A 12913-nucleotide genomic window follows, 5' to 3' on the forward strand; every position below is an offset into this window, starting at 1 on the left:
TCTTTGTTAGGATGCTACCAGGCCCATCGCCAAGTTCGTGAGCTCATGTTTTCTATCGTCATTTAATCTGGTTGTCGCATTGGGGCTTGATTGTTTGTGTGAAGATTGACACCATGTTGGCGAGATCTTTCCTTGTGTGGAGTAGTTTGCAGAGTCTTTGTCATGAGCGCAGAATGGATGGAGGTCGGGCTCCACCCGGGGTGCATGGCCTTAACCAGAGCAGCTGAGTCGGCCACATGAGGAGTCGCCATTGAAGTTCCACTCTCCAAATTGCATTGTGTCACTTGAGGCGTATTATCAGAGCCTACATTTATAACTGGTATGTTAGGTGGATAACCTGCAAGTATATCCACGCCAAGTGCCATGACGTCTAGCTTGAGGATCCCCGAGCTAGGAATTGACGACCCATGGGCTGAGAAAACTGGCACCACCAACGCTGGCTTAGTATTCAGGGATGTGATCGACATGGCTGCATAGGTGGTCAGGAGTTTACCCTCTGTGGGGCCTACCATTAGTTCTAGCATGAAATAGGCATTCGAAAATGGGTTGGGAGCATCGTAGTTGATGATGATTGCAGCGGCTTCTCCAGCTCTGTTGGCTTCAGTTAGCTGGTTCTGGAATTGAAGGAGAATGTTGTTCCAGTCGGTGGAGAGTGTTTTGTTCACATCAGTCATGCACACTATTATTTGTCTCATTGGCTGGTCAAATTTTGATGAGACTTAATCAATGCTAAAAAAAAATTTAATATATTTCATTTGCCACCGAATAAGGTTTGTTGCTTGAGCGAATGTGTTTGGAAGTAGGCCCACAGTGCACAGATTTGGGCATGGTGAGTAAGATGATGATTGCAAAAGAACTTCATGCAAGTTGAGACCAGCATACAAGGTGCATTGTTACTCATAATGTGGAGCCTACTAGATCACAAGCCTTGGCCGTACAGTTCGTTGAGAAATTATCGATTCTCATTGATAGTAATGAGAGAGCCTTTGATACTCAAACAGGTGGTGGATTAGAAGGATCTCTGGCTGTTATGGAACATATATACTGTTCATATACTCCTAGCAAACTTAAACTCAGTTGGGGACTTGGCTCATATTGTATTGAGCATTTTAATCCATCAATGGTGAAGGTTCGTTGGGTCTGGTGCAGACCTGAAAAGCGCTTAAATGCAGCACTTGAAGAGATTCTGACTTAAATGAGATAAGTATTCCACAATGTTCATGAATTTTCTATGTGGCTATAAATTCATGCAATTATATTGGAATAGTGATTCACATGTTCTTCTAACATTGGTATTTCTCTTCGAGATAGTTTTGGGTTAAGGCAAAAATAGGTTTTGAAGGGACCTGAAACCCTTTACAAAAGAAGATCCGTTTAGACTTAACAAGACTTTAAGCCCAAACCGGTCAGTACAAAAAAGCATCCCCATAGAAGACAAATACAATGTAATATCAATGGGGCAGAGACGAAGCTAACCAGGGAAAGAGTTCCCAAAAAAAACGACATGGGTTTTAACAGAAGGCTCCCATAACTTGAACCAAAACTAGAGAAAGACCAGAAAATCTAGCCAAGGTTCTGGTTCAGGGGCACTCAAAGGTGTGCTAGCATATTTTCAACATGTGTAGGTCCTAAATGGATGTGGTAGGTCCAATGCTACCAATGCTATGTAATAAGCCCTAAGGCTCCAAGGTGTGTACTTGGTCAAAAAGCCTTGTATGGGCATTTTATTTATGTTTTTGGTGTGTGTCCACTTTGTAACCTTTGGTATGAAGGCAAGTGTGTGATGTAATAATTTGTCAAAAGTTGTTATGTCATCATAGGTAATTTTGCAAATATTTGAGTTGTGATTGCCCAATGGCTAGTTAGTTGCACTTGTACATTGGGAGGTGGTTGGAAGGATTCCTTGGTCTTATTTAAGCCCGAGGAACGATTCCCAAAGGTTAGATTGAGACTTTGAATGAAATTTATGCTTCCTACAATTCTGAAACTGTCATATTTATTGCATTTCCTTGTGTTCTTGGCTTTGGTACGGATTTGTATAGACTTTTCGAAGGGATAATGTCTTGAATCGGTTGTAGCAGAAAATCACCTTTCATTTGATGTAGGTTTGAGGTCTTGAAACTCTATGGTTGAGAAGTAATTGAATTTTCTTTCTCGTTGCCTAGTAGAAACCCCAAAAATCAGGGTTCGGATGCAAAAGGAGCCACCATTCAACATTCCTCAATGGGAATGGTCTGAAACCTTGGGGAATATTGGATTAAATTGTATACTAGATGATTTTTTTGGTTTGGGATGAAGAAGATCTCACCTTGCACTTTTGGAGTGATGCCCTAGACTTGACATTACCCATGTGGCAAGTCTGTGCAGTGAAGGATTGATTGTATCCTTGGAGCAGTGGACAAAGTGGTGATCAAAATTTTCATGGACGGGACCCTTGGACATGTGAAGACTCTCTCAAAAATACCTAACTTCATTCCCATTTGATCGGTGAATGTTTTGAGACCTAAAACCCCTATACCGACCAACTAGGCTAAAATAGGCACAATAGGGTTTGAAGACTTGCACTCAAAACCCAGATGCAGAAGTTTGAAATACTTTAGATGGTCTAAAAGGGTACTTGAATATAAAATTTTATTAGAGGGTTGTTTGGAGATATTGGTAGATAAAGAGGAAAAATGCCAAACAAAGGCCTAATTCCTTGTAGCCCTATTTGCTAGGTCACTAAGAACAAAAGGAACAAAAGACTTGTAAACACAGACCAAAGAGGTCTAATTCAATGCAAATACCTTTTCAAACATGTTCAACCACCCACATATGACATATTCCACCATTTGAACCAAAGTTCATGTTGGCAAGGGGCTTGGGGTTGTGAGGTGTCTTGGTTTAGGGGTTGAGTACATATGAGTAGGAGTCTCCTTGTGAAACCAAGTTGTCCTGAGTGGATTGATCCTTGGGAAGGATCAAGGAAAAGCTTAATAACCTTTGGAAGGTTGGAGGTATTGGACCATTAGATGGTGCCAAGTGCTAACCCACAAAAGAAGCCAAGGAAATTGTTCATTAACACCAAACCCTCTGCATCAGGCTCCCCCAACCAAAAACCATCAAGATTTACACTTTGCACTACTCTTGTGGGAACGAAGACTCGTATCAAAAGAGGGTTTTGAAGGCTTAGCATTATTTCCCTTAACAGTAATCTAGCCCTCCACCTGAGTTGCCTTGTCATGCCAAGCCAATGAAAGTCCACCATCAAGTGGAGAAGGAGAACCAACAGAAAGAGTAAACACCCTATCAAAGGAATCAAAGGCTTTCCTCCCAACATCAAAAGATTCTCCAAGATTGATAGCAGGAATGCTATCACAAGACAAAGCAACCTGGGGCACAATCCCACTCACTTTTGGGGAAATGCCATGTACAACCTTCTTTGCATCAACATTCCCTCCCTTTGAAATATCCAAAGATGTCGCGTCAACATTCACCAGAGAGGATGCCGCAACACCCTATGAATCTGAAGCAACCACTTGATAAAAACTCCTAGGTTGCTCATATTTTTTCTCAATCGTATAGTGTTGTTCAGAAGCCCCTTTCCACCACGAAGCCGCCATAGTCTTTTTCTCTAATCCACATTGTGCAGCCGCATGACCTGTTTTAAAATATCTTCTACACTAAAAAGGTAACCCCTCATAATCCAAATATTGAACCCAGCAACCCTTAGAAGATTTGAGCACAATCTCATCAAGAAGCCCTTTTGAGACATCCATATCAACCAGAATATGGGCAAAAGTGGAGTGAAGAATATCACAAATTTCGTCATCCACCATCAAAAAATCACCAAGGGCATCACCCACTTCCTCCAAAAGAGGATCAGCCCAAAGATGAAGGGGAAGATTAGGCAGTCAAACCCAAATCGGTATCTTGTTAAAAGATCCAGAAGAGGGATTAAAATCCTCATGCCAAGGTTTAATCATCAACATGAATTTGTCCTCCAAGCTAAAATAATGATCACATAAAATAATGTATCTATCCTTAGCAATTTCAAACTTAGCTATGAAAAACCCTTTAGCCATAGGATAGATCTGAACTTTACCAGTAATGAGAGGCTCCCAACGTTCTGAGATCCAGGCATGCAACCAAGGGAGGCTAGGCTAAAAACCTCTTCGAGATAGTTTAGTTCTATGAACTATTAGTAATCTCTTTGTGATGCTTTCAGGATAGACCAAGAAGCATAAGAGATTGCAACTTGATGCTTGTTTCCATGAGACTGACACTCAGAGGGAGCTTGACATTTCAACTTGAAAGGGAGTCTGACATTTTATCAGAGGCAACCTTGGACAAGGAGATCAGAAGGTTGATATTTGATTCAGAGGGAGTAGACCATGTCGAGATCGTTTCTTTAGCAACATGAAACTGTAGCAGTCAGAGGGATATGATTCATGGAATGGAGTTCCATGTGTGTGGGTTGAAAGGCCTTTATACTGACACCTAGGTCAAGATATTCCTGAATAGATGGATACTTGGTGAGCTTGGGACTCACCAAGTGTCATGCGGACTCCAACCTTGTATTTCATAATAGGACAAAGCATGTGAAGATCAAGTATCACTATGTTAGAGACATGGTGGAAAGGAATGATATTTAGTTCAGATACATTAGTATTGATGAGCAGACGACAGACATTTGAGAATAAAGTTTGTGTACTTTCGAGGTAAGCTTGGTATGGTGGAAAATGAAGCCCTAGCTGAGATTGAGTCTCAGCATCATTGATTTGTTTATATTTTTGTACTAATGTATTCTTCTCTTTATAAGATGTTTAAAATGTAAACTCTTGTTATTGCATTTCTCTTTGAGAGAGACTTAAGGTGAAAGCCCTTATCTACACCCTCTAATATGGTTCATGGTGGATGTCATGTGTGTGACGTCGTGACAAACATCACATGAGAGAGTTTGTGATGATTTTCTTGTACTTATGTTTACCCTCTGGATGAGCCCTAGTGAATGTCATTGTGAGGTGACGATCTCTCAATGATGAACACTTGTACATCTCACCATTATTATGAGGTCACGATCTCACAATAATGGTTGATATCATGTGAGGTGATATCTATGAATAAACCATAATGGTGAATGTCACGTGAGGTGATATCTATGGATATGCCATAATGGTTGATATCACGTGAGGTGATATCTATGAATAAACTATAATGGTGGATGTCATGTGAGGTGATATCTATGGGTATGCCATAATGGTTGATATCATGTGAGGTGATATCTATGAATAAACCATAATGGTGGATGTCAGGTGATATCTATGGGTATGCCATAATGGTTGATATCATGTGAGGTGATATCTATGAATAAACCATAATGGTGGATGTCACATGAGGTGATATCTATGGATATGCCATAATGGTTGATATCACGTGAAGTGATATCTATGGATGAGAAATAGTGATGTGATATCACAATGAGGTGATAATCTTCCTTCTTGCTCATGAGTATAGTCATTGTGTTAGTCATCACGATGAAGTGATGTGACTTGTAGAGATCAAGAAGGATTCCTCCCTAGCTAAGAGGGAGTGTTGATGATGTTATAGCTAAGGTTAGATTCTTCAAAGGGTCGACTCATAAATATGCAAGTAGTCATTCGACTTTGCATATTTAATATATGCCCCTCTTATCCATGATGGATCCACCCTATAAGAGTAGCCATTGTGGTTGACATCACGATGAGGTGATATGTCTTGTGCAACTAGAAGTATCCTCCCTAGCTGAGAGGGAGTGTTGAAGATTGACAACGTCGGTCATCACTTCCAGCCTGAGGAATACAAATATGTATGTGGCCTAATCGGCCTAATCAGCTAAGAGGGAGTGTTAATGCTATGGTTGGATAATTATTGATAATATAATTATTATATTATTATTGTGATAATGTAATAATATAATTATATTATATTTATAAGTGATAATATAATATAATCATTATATTATTGTGATAAATATAATTAGGGGCCAACTTGGAAGAATGGTGACCCTTGGTGAAGGAGCACCACCGAAAATTATAAAGGAAGAATAAATCTTCCTCTCTAATGTAATAAAAACATATATACAGTGAAGGTATACCAAATTTCAACATGGGATTCCTTAAATTTCACACCCTCTCACCCTAATGAATATAAGGTGGACTTAACTCATTTTGGCATTCCTAATTTCCAGATAGAAGTAGATACTTCTTATAAACGCAATATAATTTATTCCATAAAACATCCATCTACTTCTCAAGCATGTGATTATACTACTCATTTAATAACAACGATCCTCATACTAAATTAGAAAACCATTATGGTGTGGGCTTTAAAATCCTATCTAAATATAGGTATAATAGAAATGGTCTTAGGCACATGGGACAAGGAATCAAGGCCCCTCTAAAACCTACACTACATCTTTCTACTGTGGGTATAGAATATGAACATCCTTATCTTTCTAAACCTCCCCTTTGTCACTATATAGATGTTTCTTTGATTACAATCTCATGAATTTCTACATATTCTTATTGTAACTGATGCACGTCTTTTTTCGTCTTATACAAAGTTATTTCAATTCACTTCAGAAATTCCTTTTTATAACTTATATATTCATTCATGATACATCTTGTCCATTAGAGAGTTCCCTTCAATCTTCTCCTTGTGATGAACACTTAATTGTGACATCATGTCATTTCACTTCCATCATTTATTGATTCCACTTCCACATTTATTCATGTAGTTGTGCTAGTACCTATTATGTGGTACTTGAATTTCTCTTTGCTTGTTTTCATTTCATAATTGTGTCACACCATTGTCCTTGGTAACAACACAACTATCTTCATTTTTTGTTGTCCTCATAAATATTCTTGGGGAAAATACAACCACAACCTCTTTGTTTTCCTATTCATGGAGCCAAAACATCATTGATATTGGAGGCATGCATCCTTCCAACGTAATATTTTTATATTCCCTTTTATCTACCTTCAAATTAATTACATATACTTCTTGTATGCAATTTTCCAAATCACCTAACAACAAAGCATGCCAGTACATTTGCTTTGTCTTGTCCACTAGTTCTTATGATTCCTATCAACAAAACAAGCTAGATATTGAATCATGCATTTTCTTTGTATTAAACCATTTTGTTCTTTGTAGACATTAGTTCATTCTCTCTAAATTAAACATAATAATTATTAATCAAACACTTTTGTGATGCAAGTTGTGTTTTTCTAATGTATTTACATTGTAAGTTGTTGTATTTTGTGACATTTATTTTGTATACCTTAGCTTGGGCCATGGATTTCTCACTCAGAGACTACAATGTATCCTTTTATGGTGTATCCTTTTTATAACGGATCTAATATTTTCTTCATTTTTATTTTAGTATTTATTTTCTATATTTTAGCTATGTTGTATCACGTAGTGGCACAAGCCAACTTAAATGGGGCAAAATGTGATGACCAAAAATGCATACTCTACACTTTTGTGATTAGAAATTGTCCTTATTTTCCCAAAGTATGTTTTCAAGTTCATTTTATCTCATCCTATAGCCTCTTTTCCTAATCTAGATGCCAAATTTGTATGTTTATATGTCTAATTGTGTTTTATATTATTTATAACATTTTTCTATTTATTTCATAATTTATGTCATTTATGATAACCTCAAATTCTCTGTCCTTAGAAATAAGTGCAATTGTGTGGATGCCTAAATAATCACATTGTCATCATGTGATGACACAATCATGTAGCCATTTTCTAAGAGGGTCATCAAATATGATTTTGGTTGAATCTTTACACAATACTTCCTTTAGTAGTGTCTTCCAATTCCTTAGTAGTCTCTTCCTTATTCCTTGGCCAAAAATAGCCTTTAGATGATTCATATTTTGAATTTGGATTCTACAACCTTAAAGCTCAAGATTTCTTCAACACTTACATATTTTACAACAACACCCTAATTCTTTTGTACGTTAGCTACTCATGAATTTTTCTATGTACTATTAGACTTCATCCCCTTCAAATGGTTTTTTTACTTTTCCCATTTCTTTGTTATTCTATAATTTATTACTTCCTTACCATCTTTGGATTTCTACATCTCCTAACTCTCTTTCATGCACATAAGGATAATATTATATGCACTTCTCCTTTACCATTTACTTTATTGTTCTTAGTCCTAAATGCACCTAAAATTACAAGTACACACAAATTCCAATCTACTTTCTATTTGATTGCCATGGAGGCTAAAAGACCATATTTGAGGCTTAACCATTTTAGCAGCTTCCAAGCTGTCACCCATTTCCTCTTTGTCCCATCTACAGATGTTCTTGGTGGGTCTCTTGCATAGAGATACTAAAAATACAATTTAAACTCTTCATTTTTTTAATCAAAGATGACAATGCAATTCATGGACAACAATGTGACTCAAGAACAAAGAGTGCAATCATGATTTAGCCTACTTAATACGATTTTATCCTTTCTCATTGCTAATCTAAATACATAATTTCTATTCAAAAAAATTAATTTAACTAATAATGGCCATCGTTTAACATTATTAATAATTAATTCATCAAAATTTTCATTTTCCTTGATCAATACTATTTCATTGACTTTTAATACAAAAGCAATAGCAATTTCAACTCCATTTGTTCTATCTAGTTAAGCCATAATAATAGTCTAATTAGACCATGAACATATTGTGTATGGTAAGTTGCATTAGTGTTCGAGTAGTTTAATCAACTATTACACATTGTAGCAAGAGGTAATAGTGTATGGTATATGGTAATACTTTTGGTTCACTCATTATGAACTAACAATTTCTCTTCATAATTTGAAAAAGCCATTCAAAGTACAAAAAGGATACAAAGAGTATACAATGGACTTATTTTTGTTGCAAGAAATAAGGTTGATTTTTATCATTCTAGAGTATTCTTTAAAATCATAGAAGAATACATCCTTTATGACAAGGAAATATATGTACTTACACAATCCATTATGAAATGAAAAATTGTTTTATATTGAGAAGAGAACAATTTGTACCATTCGAAACCCTCACTAGCATTTGCATGAAATAGATGAATTGCAACAAGCAAGATATCAAAGTAAATCAATTTATTTGGTCTTCAATAAGAAGGGAAGCATGAATGTAACAGTGGATATGCTATCTAGACCATCAATTTTAAAGCAAAATTTAATGTTAGCAAAGATTTAAATTTAGAAGCATATAATCAAAATACAAAATTTGGAGAGATATCAATAATTGAAAACAAAAATAAGTGATGTCTTAGGCAGAGATAATTTTAACTCAAAAATGACAATCTATACATTTCATAAGACGAAAGACGCATATACATGACAGTAGTATGCTTTTTGTGTTTTACGCCACTTTGGCATTGCCAAAACCATGGCTCATCTGCAAGGGTGTGTAATGGCCCAAAATACAAGAGGTTGTCTCAAAATTTATTAAAGAATGAAGTCATCTTGTAGAAGGAAGACGAGAGCCAAAAAAGCAAAATTGTGCATGATTATGCATGTCACTACAAGAGAATGGAAGACTATCCCAATAGATTTTATCGAAGTTTCGTCCATGCCAAAGCATAGACATGACTTTTGCTAGAAGTAGTTTCAACTTCCACGCATGTGAAAGCAAAAAAAGGGCATGAAGACACGTAGTTTTCTCTCTCTAATATTTCAATTTATTTTGGTTTGCTTGGGTGAGTTATCTCAAATATATATTCAATATTTAAGATTAATTTTTACCCATCTTGTGGACTTTAGGGAGCAAGATGGACAGCAAGCTCAGAAAAAACACAGCTTTCCATTTAGAAATCTATAAGCAAACAAAACTTGTGAATAAAATATGGTTTAATTAATTAACGGCTATAACAAGAGGTCTATAACAAGCAACATCAGCAAACAAATCTAGTGTATATATTTTCTTAGTTTAGCTATAAAAGGCTTTAGCAAGCAACACCGAAGGACATTGGATAAGCCTTTGACAAAATACAACATTCTTATAATATTATGACGCGATAGATATATATTGCTTAATAATCACTTTATGTTGCTGTGAGACAACAAATAAGTGAGGAAACTAGAAGTAGATAATGGTAGCAAAATTTGAGATGATTAAATTGATTCATTTGAGAGCACAAATGATTAGGGAAGACTGAAGCTCAATATAAGACTAGGCATAACTAGCACTATCAAGAACTCGTTTAAGTTGAGAAACAAGGTGTCATTGTACTTGAGCAAAGGTAGACTCCAAAAGCTAACTAGAAAGCTAAAAAACTCTAATATATGTTGAGTTTCACATCTTGGTGTAGGTTGGAGAGAACATTTTCAATTTTAAATTACACTTGTAAATCTCCACAATAATCAATTGTGGAATTTGCATCTATTTGGGCCATTATATTCGATACAACAAAAAAATCACCACCCTCTATTGAAAACTTAGGCATGGATACTCCAGGAGAATTCAAGGACATGGTTTTGCACTGTAAGGTTCAAGAAACTAGAAGACCATGTGAATCTTTGAACATTGATGTCAAAAGAAAGACACTAAGACCAACGATATCGTACCTCAAGCGGGTAGCAAGGGGAGCGAACCAAGTGAGAAATTTCCCCGTGTCTATGGGATCAAAAGCTATCTAAAAAGGGGAGGGGGATAGGGTGGTATGATCCATAATTATTAATAACCATAATCACTTCACTAAACAACACAAAACATCCTTGACCAAAACATCCTTGACAATCCCAAACGGGGGCATTACAAATTTTGCCTTAGTAGAAACAACAAAATATAAACTAGTAACTACTCACTGAAAGATATAAAACAAAAACATGATTTTTTATTGACCTTTGGATTCTAGTTTCACTTAGCACACAATGCTGCTGCACACCTAAAAACTTTTGCAACCGTGTAAAGGTTTCCTCAAAAAGTTATAAAATTTGGTGAGAAAAATCATTGAAAATCTAACTCAATTTTTAAATTTGTAAAAACTAAGTGTCACCTCACCATTTGATTTGAAGGAATCTACAAAAAAAACATCCTCTCAATTTTGGGGGATTTTTCTATTTAATACACAACTTTCCACTTCCTCTGTAATTTGGGCAGCTTGTAACGTTGCCTGGTCTCCAAATCAGAAAGCAACCTCCGTCTCTAATATGTGATTCATGTTTCTGCACATAAGGATATGCTGTGCACTAAAGGTAACATCAAATGGCATTGTCCTCAGCAAAGGAAACTCGATTAATCTTCAATTCATCTCAGTGGGAAGCAATGAATATTCATTCAGCATATATGGATACATCTCTCTTTAGTCTTGAAATGGAAAGCTCAGTTTCCATGGCCAACTGGTAGAGACGCTAATGCTATTTCTCTTCAGTGGCCTTCCTGTCTATGTACCTGTACCAAATAAAGCAAATTTGATCAAATTATAAATAAAATTAACACATAAAGCACAGGTTTGATCGACAGAAGATCAGAGAAAGGGAGAGCCCTCCACAAATGTTTTATTATACTGCATAAAAGACATAAAAAATGCCTATACATACAGAGTTACCAACCTAGTGTCAGGGTTACAGCTAAGGCCAGAAATAAATCATATATCACATTTACTCGTACCACGCATGAAATGGCAAATTTAAAAAATTCTGCTGTTAGGGACATGGGTTGTTGGAAATTGTTGTCATTGGTGTCAAAGGGCAGAGCTAGATTGTGCACTATTATCGAGATATTGTTGAGAAAGAAGGAGAAATTAAATTGCATATATAATAGTCTATTGATATCAAATTAGTATAGTGTGTTTCAAGTTTGAAATATTTATGGTAATTAATTTTGTTTAGTATAAGCATGATATGTGGTATTATTCTTAATGTAATTCTTATTTTTAGGCTGCAAATATGTATATATTTATGATTTTTATTTTTCTTTGTATGGAGTATGGACATATCCAGACCATACCCATTCCCAAAAATAATCTGCCTTACTGGCATACCATATCCATACCCGATTCTGATTTGGCAATGAGCGATCTAAAGCTCTTACCAAGTTTTTATAGGCAATGAACCAAATTTTCTATGCTTAAATTTAATTATTTCCAAAGGTAAAAAAAGAACAGCAAATACAGATACCATAACAAAATAAAATGAAAAAGAATCATCCACAGAATATTCACATTGCTGGATAAGCACTTGAGAGGATACCAGTAAGATATTATGACAAGTTCCAAAGGATTTCATTATTGGTCCCTGGAATTACCGAAAAAAGACAGACTCTCCTATTTATAGAGGGACTATCAGAAGCTATCCATGGCCTAGTAAGTGCCCTTCATCCTACCACTCTCCAAGATGCAATCTTAAAAGCCCTAAAACTTGAGACCACTTAAACAAGGGATAAAAGTGTTGGAAATGTTGTCATTGATGTCAAGTAGGTAAGAAGACAATGTTATAGAGAAGCTTGTCATTGATGTGAAAAGTTGAAAGTTGTCACTGATGTCAAGAGTTGAAAATGGTCACTGATGTCAAAATACTGAGCAAGATTGCTTGCAAGAATATTATCAAAGAAGAAAGGTTGTCATTAGTGTCAAAAGTGTTGGCCAAGAATGTTGAACATATTTGCCTATAGTTGTGGCTACTCTTAAGTATGAAAAGGATGTGCCATGACATGGAAAGTATCATACATACATAAGATGGCAACTTCAAACAATAAAAATAGTCAGTATCATACATACATGGAATCCAGAATTAGAACATGATCAAAATGTTAGTAAGCATTAAGAGATGCCAATCGATTTGTTAAGACACAATCAATAAGATTGTGCATATTCATGATAGAGCTGACTTCATGTCTTAGCAACATAATTGAGTAGTGATTACGTTAGACAAGATAATGATTGTA

The 12913-nt window shown here is 36.0% G+C and overlaps 1 protein-coding gene across 2 annotated transcripts in view; it reads right to left on the minus strand.

Annotated features, from left to right (window-relative positions):
• Nucleotides 1-10842: 10842 nt before the first annotated feature.
• LOC131031020 (uncharacterized) overlaps nt 10843-12913 on the minus strand; it is a 114781-nt gene continuing 112710 nt past the window's right edge. For both annotated transcript variants that reach the window (XM_057962022.2, XM_057962023.1), the window contains exon 5: nt 10843-11419. In XM_057962022.2, the coding sequence (XP_057818005.1) occupies nt 11386-11419 (34 nt within the window). In that variant the 3' untranslated portion in view covers nt 10843-11385. The remainder of the gene's footprint in view (nt 11420-12913) is intronic.

This window comes from Cryptomeria japonica, chromosome 3 (genome assembly GCF_030272615.1).
Source record: "Cryptomeria japonica chromosome 3, Sugi_1.0, whole genome shotgun sequence".
Classification (NCBI taxonomy): domain Eukaryota; kingdom Viridiplantae; phylum Streptophyta; class Pinopsida; order Cupressales; family Cupressaceae; genus Cryptomeria; species Cryptomeria japonica.